General features: G+C 42.5%; 1 protein-coding gene across 3 annotated transcripts in view; it reads right to left on the bottom strand.

Annotated features, from left to right (window-relative positions):
• Positions 1-1,617: 1,617 nt before the first annotated feature.
• TMC7 (transmembrane channel like 7) overlaps positions 1,618-9,979 on the bottom strand; it is a 55,897-nt gene continuing 47,535 nt past the window's right edge. The window contains exons 14-16 of one of the 3 annotated variants that reach the window (XM_040458929.1): positions 6,077-6,232; positions 2,802-2,880; positions 1,618-1,798 (exon numbers count right to left, since the gene is read on the bottom strand). In XM_040458929.1, the coding sequence (XP_040314863.1) occupies positions 1,718-1,798; positions 2,802-2,880; positions 6,077-6,232 (316 nt within the window). In that variant the 3' untranslated portion in view covers positions 1,618-1,717. The remainder of the gene's footprint in view (positions 1,799-2,801; positions 2,881-6,076; positions 6,233-9,979) is intronic. The other 2 variants (XM_040458931.1, XM_040458930.1) reach the window with 2 other exon arrangements.

Genomic DNA, 9,979 nt, shown 5'->3' with positions numbered 1-9,979 from the left:
TGAAAGCAAAAACATATAAATAAGTGCAGTAGGTAAAAATACCAACAATTAGAATTTTTTTCAAGTGAGGCTAGAGTGAACTTTTGGTTACTCAAAATTCTGTGATACTAGTAGCTCATTTGTCTCACAGGTACAAAAGTATCACATGTTAATGGTAACTTTGGGGAACAGCAAGAAAATGATCTGGCAAAGGGACAAATATATAGAAATGTGTAAACTATGGAAAGCATTCTTTGCTCCTCAGAGCAAGGGGTCCATCGTTTTGAGTAATGGCGGGTTGGGGGTGGGGATGGGAATACTCTTAGCAGAGCACGGCTTTCCAAAACAGGTACCCAGCTTTAAACTCCAGGTTACTCCCGAGGAAAGGTTTAGAGCCTGTGAAAGGAAGGAAAACAACAGAAGAAAGGCTCCGATGGTCTGTTACAAAACTCAGTACTTTAAAAAAGATTCTGAAGATAATTAAGACACAAACTGATTACGTGAAACCATAACTTAGGCTTACTAAAAGGTTCAGAGCTATCGATTCCATGTAAGTTTATGACGAGGTATTTACTGCATGTGGTTTTTGCTGTAACGGAAATCTTAAGCGGTACTCTGCCTATCATGTAAAATAAAACTTAAAATTTTAGGCACAAGGAAACAATAGCCCTGAACATATGGCATTGCAGATGCCAGCATTCAGTGTCCTCTGGGACACTTGCACAGGCTGGTCTGATGCTGCAACCCATGATCCTCAAACACTTATGCACATAAACCATGGCCCCCTGTGCTCCATGCACACACTCAACTGCCTTTTCCGGCCTGGCTCTGAAATGTGAAGTGTCCATGAGAAATGGGGACCTCAGTGCAGGAAGGAAAATGGCATTTGGAAGACTTGAAAGACAAGCTTTGCCTCTTAATTTTGATACCCAGGGCCCTCTACTAAGTCTCAGAACTCAGGACCAGAAGGGAACTCAAGACCTGTGGATACCCAGCACCTTAGAGACAGTTCCCCCCCAACCCCGAACACCTCCCCACCCCCGAGTAATAAGGCGGCAGCAAAATACCCAGGAACTAAGACATCAAGGCCCCCAATCCACAGCATTCCCCTCCTCCCCAAACTTAACCTTATTCACACAGCAGGGATGGCTTTTCTCTCTCATATTACTACCAGGTAACTGGACTTATATAGCCACCCTCTCCATGTTTCCACCATCTGTCTCAAACATCTGAATTAAAGGATTTCTCTTCATGAAAAAAAAAAAAAAAAAAATCAGGTCTTGGAACCATTTAAAAAGGATTACTACTTCTTAAGGAACACTTCTCAGCCTAAAACTCCAGAACCTGGTTCAAAAGAACGAGCCCAGTCTCATGAACAGATGACTCCCACAATTAACTGTAAAAGACAACACAAATGCACTTTGAAAAATATAAAAGGGCTCTCCTCCTCAAATTTTGTTCTATCAGCCTAAACGGCTAAGTAAGTTAGTTTTGTGGGGGAGTCACCAAGCTGCTGGTCTATAGGCAAACCAGGTTTGAACCTGGTCTTTCTAAGACACTAAAATGAGGGGCTGGGTTATATTAGAGGTGGGTTACAGCCACCGCAGCTGCATAATATGGAGCTACTTTCAGGAAAAGTCTCAACTCCAGAAAAATATATTTTAAAATCTCTGCTCCAAACCCAGGTGGACTCTGTAGGCTCAGCAGGTCAGCTTCTGAGCAACACGCAGTAGGATCCTCACTGCCAGTCTAGACGGTTCTTCATATCCCTCTGGGCTTCCGTTAGTTTCTGAATTAGATAACGCTTGTCACGACTTTCCTAAAGACAGAGATGGGTGCAAGAGCACATTCAATATTTTTGGATACATGTATCATCATTTCAACCTAATAAATTGCCTGTCAGACTCACAGTTAATGATCCTAACCCCCGGATGGTTGTAATGGCCTCCAAACTGGTCTGCCTCTGGCACTCTTGCCCCTCCATGGCCCCTTGTCGACAAAGTGGCCAACAGTCTTGTAAAAATGTACATCAGGAGGCGCCTGGGTGGCTCAGTTGGTAAAGCATCCGACTTCAGCTCAGGTCACGATCTTGCAGTTTGTGGGTTCAAGCCCTGCGTTAGGCTCTGTGCTGACAGCTCAGAGCCTGGAGCCTGCTTCGGATTCTGTCTCCCTCTCTCTCTGCCCTACCCCTGCTCATATTCTCTTTCTTTCTCTCTCAAAAATAAATAAACATTAAAAAGAAATGTACACCAGACTGCTACCGAACACATTTCACTGGTTTCCCATCACACTCAGAATTAAACTCAATCTTCTCAACAGAGCCTTCAGACTATGCTGTAACCCCCGCTGATAAGCCACCGTCCTCCAGCCCCAGGGGTGCCCTCACTGTCCCCTCTGCCTGTTACTCTCATCCCCAAGACCTCCCACAGCATTCAAGTCTCAGCTCCAATGTCACCTCCTCAAAGTGGGCTTCAGGGGCCACCATCGACAGCAGTAGATGGCCACTCATCTTGTCTGTGTTCTCTTCATGGCAGTTACTGCTATTGAAATTTATCACTTTTTCTGTAACTATTTAGCAATCTTGTCTCCCTTTATCACCACCATATCCCAGCACAGTGTGAAGAGCAGGGAGTGATCAATACACATGTTGAAAGACTGGATGAATGAAGCTGGGGAAGGCCTGGCCTGAATGCAGAGTTTAGGAAAGTGGCGGTGAGCGGGGCCACAGCATTCCACCCTCTCCCTGGGAAAAGTGCCACTTTCTGTTAGATGTCCTGGGTAAAGGTCCCCAGCCATGACCCTCTGGACCTGCTCTTCCTTACCAGGGACAGCTGCTCTCGGAGCTGGACCACCACCCGCTTGTGTGCTCCGGCAAGGGCGATGAAATAAAACATAATGAGGCTGCAACACAAGGTGGAGAGGTCAGTAGGGAGTTTGCACCATTTGAAGGCCACTAGAAAAACCACCTGATCCATTTTGCCCACGACAGTTTTACTGTTGTTAGGAAAAGAAGGAAGGAAAAGAAGAGAGGGAGGGAGAAAGGAATGGAAGGAAGGAAGGAAGGAAGGAAGGAAGGAAGGAAGGAAGGAAGGAAGGAAAGGGAAGAAGAGAAAAGGAAAGGAAAAGGAAAAAGAAAAAGAAAGACAAAACTCATTCATCCTAAGCAGAGGGCAATCAGAAATGGCCCCAGAGGGGTTGTGAGTTGGCAGTGGTAGCAGAGACTGATTCATGCCTTGCTTTTTAAGCTAATATTAAAAGTTGTTGCTGTTCCCTTGGCACATAGAATATGATAGGGAGAGACAAGGAAATGGTCCAGAAAGTCAGCTCAGCATAGAATGCACTGGCTGTGGATAATCACTGTGGAACCCCCCTCGTCTCAGTTTCCTCATCTGTAAAATGGGGATAATATAGTAAACCCCAGGGACAACAAGCCTAGGATAATACATTTTTGAATAAAAGCAACTGGCAATTGGCTCCTATCTTCCATGTAGTCCCAGATCTCAAAGTGGGGTGATTGAAATGACTGTCTTTGGGGTGAGGAGCAAGTGGAGTGGAGAGCAAGCCCCCAGGAAAAGAGTAGGCAACTCATTCCATTCCATAAAGGGGAGGTGGTTTCCTGTCCAATCTCCCCAGATAGGGCTGAGGAAATGAGGGCCACTGGAAACACTGATATCAATGAAACTCTTCTAGAAGATACAATGGCCACAGGACAAGAATGGCCAGATCAGGTAACCGCCACCAGATGGCGTCAGCCAAATGACAGCTGGAGTAAATGCACGGGGCCAGGAGTCTCTGCATCCTGGGGTCCTCAGAATTCCAGGCTGGTTGTCTGCACAGCTCCCCCAAACCATGTTGTTAATCTCATCAAAGGTATCATGCCTTTAACAAATACATTTCTGAAGCTCACTTCTTGCATTGGGTGGGGCTTTACTGTAAGAATATCTCTATCATGGGGTAAATTGCGATGATTTCATTCATTACAGTTAATACATACCAGCTACAATCAATTCTAGTTATTTGTGGTAGTTCTATAAAGCTTCTAGGAACACCTGATTAGTGAATTCTGAACCAATGGCCCTAGGGGAAATACAAGGGGAGGTTCCTTGAGTCACTGGTCACAACATTTTTGTCAACTGATCAATACCTTGTTTTATGTTTCTTATTCATTGAGCAAATCAGTTATCAATACATAATCTTGCTTCTGTCTAAAGATAATTTAGTTACCATTATTGTTGATTCCTTAACTCTGAACTCAGTGTCAACAGTACCATAACCCATGCCTGAATGAAGCTTATCTAACATACAGATTTTCTTTGTAAGGCACATCTCAGCCTCTTTGCACTTAGGAACATGAGAAGCACTTCAGCACTATGCTTGGGACGGGTTTATACCGGGAAATGAGCCACCAAAAGCACAAAATGCAAGAAACATGGCACTAAATAGGTCACCAAAGACATTTGTAGTATGAAAGCGGAAAGAAGATGGCAGGCTTATTGCCTTGTTTGACCTCAGCTGGTTACATGCATGCTATGGTCTGAATGTGTGCCCGCAAAATCCGTACGCTGAAATCCTAATCCCAAGGTGATGGCATGAGAAGGTGGGGCCTCCGGGAGGTGATTAGGTCCCTCACAAATGGCATTAGTGCCCTGATAAAAGGGACCCTAGAGAGCTAGCTCAGCCCTTCTGCTATGTGAGGACACCAGAAGTCTGTAAGCCAGAAGAGGTCTCTCCCCTAATCATGCTCATCTTGGACTCCCAGTCTTCAGAACTGTAAGAAATAAATTTCTGTTGTTATAAGCCACCTAGTCTATGATATTTTGTTATAGCAGACCAAACAGACTAAGACAAATGCCCTTTGGGTGACTCAAATTTTTTGCTACTCTGTACAAGTCCACAAATGACCATGAAACTGATGGTTTGAAACTGATTTTGGGGGTTGTAAAATATTTTAGCAAGTAGGCATATTCACAATACAGAAAAAAAACACCCTGAAATCTATGAATAACGAAGACAGTAAGCCCTCAATGTACATTTGTGATTAGAATTACTTTAACACGCGAAATCAATCACTATGCAGCAATGACTCTTGTCACCCTGACATATAACACCTGTCATTTACTGAGCCTTTACTAAGGGCCAGGTCCTCTGCTGGCGTTTTACATTTAAAAATGCATTTTAGGGGTGCCTGGGTGGCTCAGTCAGTTAAGCGTCTGACTTCGGCTCAGGTTATGATCTTGTGGTCACAAGTTTGATCCCCACGTAGGGCTCTGTGCTGACAGCTCAGAGCCTGGAGCCTGCTTTGGATTCTGTGTCTCCCTCTCTCTCTCTGCCCCTCCCCCACACCTGCTCTCTCTCGTTCTCTTGCTCTCTCAAAAATAAACATTAAAAAAGTTAAAAAAAATAAAAATAAAAATAAAATAAAAATGCATTTTACATTAAAAAAATTTTTTTAATGTTTATTTTTGAGAGAGAGAGAGAGGGAGGGAGGCACAGAGAGTGGGAGATACAGAATCCGAAGCAGGCTCCGGGCTCTGAGCTGTCAAGCACAGAGCACGATGACACGGGCCTCAAACTCACGAACTGTGAGATCACAACCTGAGCTGAAGTCGGACACTTAACCGACTGAGCCACCCAGGCGCACCAGCATTTTACATCATTAACCACATTTCCTTCATGTCACAACCCTATAAGGTATGTGCCATTCTTATCCCCATTTTCCAGGTGAGGAAATGGAGGCGCAGAAAGGACACAGACTACTTAGAAGCAGTAGAGCCAGGGTTCAAGTGCATGTGTCTAACCTGGTGCTCTTCTCTCTGCCCAGTAATGATTTATTTTATCAAAGAGCCAGTGATTTTGTGAATAATCAGTAATATTAATCGACAAAGTTCATTGGATTTATGTCAGGCATTGGGCTCAGGGCTTCACCTGCAGGATCTTAAAGAACCCGCTCAACGACGCTCTTAAAGAATCACTATTACTATGCCCATTTTAGAGATGACTTATCAAGCGTAACAGGTGGGCTTCCATTTCCCAGTGGAGAGGAGTCCACATGTCTCAATGGAGAATCCTCGCAAGGGTCTAAGCGGTTCTTACTCACCAGATGATCATGAAGAAAGGCACTGCAAAGGCTTCCGAGGTGACGCCATGGACCAGGGACTGCAGTGAGCTGGGAAAGGTGCTCACTGTCGTGGGGACCACCTCCCAGGTGGTGTTGAAGTTGGTGAACGGCCCACAAGCTTTTGAGGAAGGGACGCTGCCGGGACACAGACCAAGGGGCTCAGGGTGAGGCATGCGGCACAGGCTGAGTGCCACTCCTCCACCCGGCCACAGGCTTTGTCATCCAGTGACCTGTGAGGAACAGCCCGATCTTATGGGCCTTCTGGTATATTCTGGTCAAAAATGCTGACCCTGAAATTCCATCTAATCTGTAGACTGACTTCCAGTGTACAGGAAATGTAGCACAGAAGAGCAAGTTAAATGACACTGTAAGACAGCAATCAAATAGATCCAGAAGGTGGTAGTGATTTTGTGCACCAATCTCTCAGTTTGGAGGGGAGGAAACAGTTGTAGACTCTTCAAAGAATTAAAGATTAAAGGAGAGTAAGGAGACATGGCAATGAAAGCAATGGGTAAAACTCGAAAGATCCTCATGTTATTTTATTAAAAAATTTTTTTTTAACTTTATTTTAAAGAGAGAGTGTATGAGTTGGGGAGAGGAGCAGAGGGGGAGAGAGAGAGATAGAAAGAGAGAGAGAATTCCAAGCAAGCTCCATGCTCAGTGTGGAGCCCCACATGGAGCTTGATCTCATGACCTGAGCTGAAATCAAGAGTTGGACATGCAACCAACTGAGCCACCCAGGCGCCCCAGATAGATAGATCCTCATTTTTAAAAAAGGCTATAGAGGCACGTGGGTGGCTTAGTCGGTTGGGCGTCTGACGTCGGCTCAGGTCATGATCTTACAGTTTCGTGGGTTCAAGTCCCACATCAGGCTCTGTGCTGACAGCTCAGAGCCTGGCGCCTGCTTGGGATTCTGTGTCTCCCTCTCTCTCTGCCCCTCCCCCACTCATGCTTGCTCTCTCTCTGTCTCTCTCAAAAATAAATACACACAGTGCTCGCTTCGGCAGCACATATACAAAAATAAATACACACAAAAATTTTTTTAAATATAAAAATAAGGCTCTAAAAGACTATTGGGGACAATTGGAGAAATTTGAAAATGGCAAGAATACGACAGTATTCATTTTCTGAGATGTGATGTTATTGCAGATGCATGAGGAGGAGAATATACCCTTATTTTTAGGAGCTGCACAATCAAGTATTTAGCTCATATCTTCTGTGCACACCCAGATCTCAAAATGGGGGTGGCTGAGGTTATTATTTACATATGTCATGGTGCCTATACCAATTTCAAATAGGTCACCACACCCATAAAAAGCATATGCATAGAGAGAGATAAAACAAATGTAGCAAAATGTTAACAATATAACATCCAGTTATATTGGATGTTGATAGGTATGTGAACCTCTATTACTGCTATTTTTTTTAACTTTTCTACACATTTAAATTTTTCAAAATAAAAAACTAAATAAAAACTAAATAAAATTCAATGCAAAAAATCTGTAATTAAGGCCTAAAAGAATTAAGTTCTGTGTATGAGCTTTTCCACTGTAGCCCTATTTTTATGGATAAAAAAACATTCTTGGAAGCAACCTAACTATTGTTTAAGGCAATGGATGAACAATTTATGATCCATTCATAAAAGAGAACACTAAAAGAAACCACTGAAAGAGACATTGAGATGTAAAATGACTGGCTCCCATACAGAAAATAGTTGGGAAACAGGATTGGAAAATTAATTTTTTCCATCATATATTCTTATGTTATTTAAATTCTGTGGGATGTAAACATATTTATTACATATTTTGTAGAACTTTATATTTATATATTTTATATTATATATATTTATTTATTATATTAAAAAAATCAAAGCTAAAAAACATTTTAAAGGAATGAGAGAGTTCTGTATGTGCTGGCATGGAAAAGGGCACATCATAAAATTAACCGAAAAAAATAAGCCACCATCCACTCTCACCGCTGTTGTCTAACATAGTGTCGGAAGTTCTACCATCAGCAATCAGACAACAAAAGGAAATCAAAGGCATCAAAATTGGCAAAGATGAAGTCAAGCTTTGACTTTTTGCAGATGATATGATATTATACATGGAAAACCCGACAGACTCCACCAAAAGTCTGCTAGAACTGACACATGAATTCAGCAAAGTCGCAGGATACAAAATCAATGTACAGAAATCAGTTGCATTCTTATACGCTAATAATGAAGCAACAGGAAGACAAATAAAGAAACGGACCCATTCACAATTGCACCAAGAATCATAAAATACCTAGGAATAAACCTAACCAAAGATGTAAAAGATCTGTAAGCTGAAAACTATAGAAAGCTTATGAAGGAAATTGAAGATATAAAGAAATAGAAAAACATTCCGTGCTCATGGATTGGAAGAATAAATATTTTTAAAATGTCAATACTACCCAAAGCTATCTACACATTCAATGCAATCCCAATCAAAATTGCACTAGCATTCTTCTCGAAGCTAGAACAAACAATCCTAAAATTTGTATGGAACCACAAAAGACCCCCAATAGCCAAAGTAATTTTGAAGAAGACCGAAGCGGGAGGCATCACAATCCCAGATTTTAGCCTCTACTATAAAGCTGTAATCATCAAAACAGCATGGTACTGGCACAAAAACAGACACATAGACCAATGGAATAGAATAGAAACCCCAGAATTAGACCCACAAAAGTATGGCCAACTAACCTTTGACAAAGCAGGAAAGGATATCCAGTGGAAAAAAAGACAGTCTCTTCAACAAATGGTGCTGGTAGAACTGGACAGCAACATGCAGAAGGATGAAACTAGACCACCTCCTTACACCATTCACAAAAATAAACTCAAAATAGATAAAGGACCTGAATGTGAGACAGGAAACCATTAAAACCTTAGAGGAGAAAGCAGGGAAAAACCTCTCTGACCTCAGCTGCAGCAATTTCTTACTTGACACATCCCCAAAGGCAAGGGAATTAAAAGCAAAAATGAACTACTGGGACCTCATGAAGATAAAAATCTTTTTCACTGCAAAGGAAACAACCAACAAAACTAAAAGGCAACCGACGGAATGGGAAAAGATGTTTGCAATGACATATCGGACAAAGGGCTAGTATCCAAAATCTATAAAGAACTCACCAAACTCCACACCCGAAAAACAAATAATCCAGTGAAGAAATGGGCAGAAAACATGAATAGACACTTCCCTAAAGAAGACATCCGGATGGCCAACAGGCACATGAAAAGATGCTCAACGTCGCTCCTCATCAGGGAAATACAAATCAAAACCACACTCAGATATCACCTCACGCCAGTCAGAGTGGCCAAAATGAACAAATCAGGAGACTATAGATGCTGGAGGGGATGTGGAGAAACGGGAACCCTCTTGCACTGGTGGTGGGAATGCAAACTGGTGCAGCCACTCTGGAAAGCAGTGTGGAGGTTCCTCAAAAAATTAAAAATAGATCCACCCTATGATCCAGCAATAACACTGCTGGGAATTTACCCAAGGGATACAGGAGTGCTGATGCAGAGGGCACTTGTACCCCAATGTTTATAGCAGCACTCTCAACAATAGCCAAATTATGGAAAGAGCCTAAATGTCCATCAATTGATGAATGGATAAAGAAATTGTGGTTTATATACACAATGGAATACTATGTGGCAATGAGAAAGAATAAATTATGGCCTTTTGTAGCAATGTGGATGGAATTGGAGAGTGTTATGCTAAGTGAAATAAGTCATACAGAGAAAGACAGATACCATATGTTTTCACTCTTATGTGGATCCTGAGAAACTTAACAGAAGACCATGGGGGAGGGGAAGAAAAAAAAAAAAAAGAGGTTAGAGAGGGAGGGAGCCAAACCATAAGA

This window comes from Herpailurus yagouaroundi, unplaced genomic scaffold, assembly GCF_014898765.1.
Source record: "Herpailurus yagouaroundi ecotype Mexico unplaced genomic scaffold, PumYag 222, whole genome shotgun sequence".
Taxonomy (NCBI): Eukaryota; Metazoa; Chordata; class Mammalia; order Carnivora; family Felidae; genus Herpailurus; species Herpailurus yagouaroundi.
This window is presented reverse-complemented; position numbering and strand designations above follow the sequence as displayed.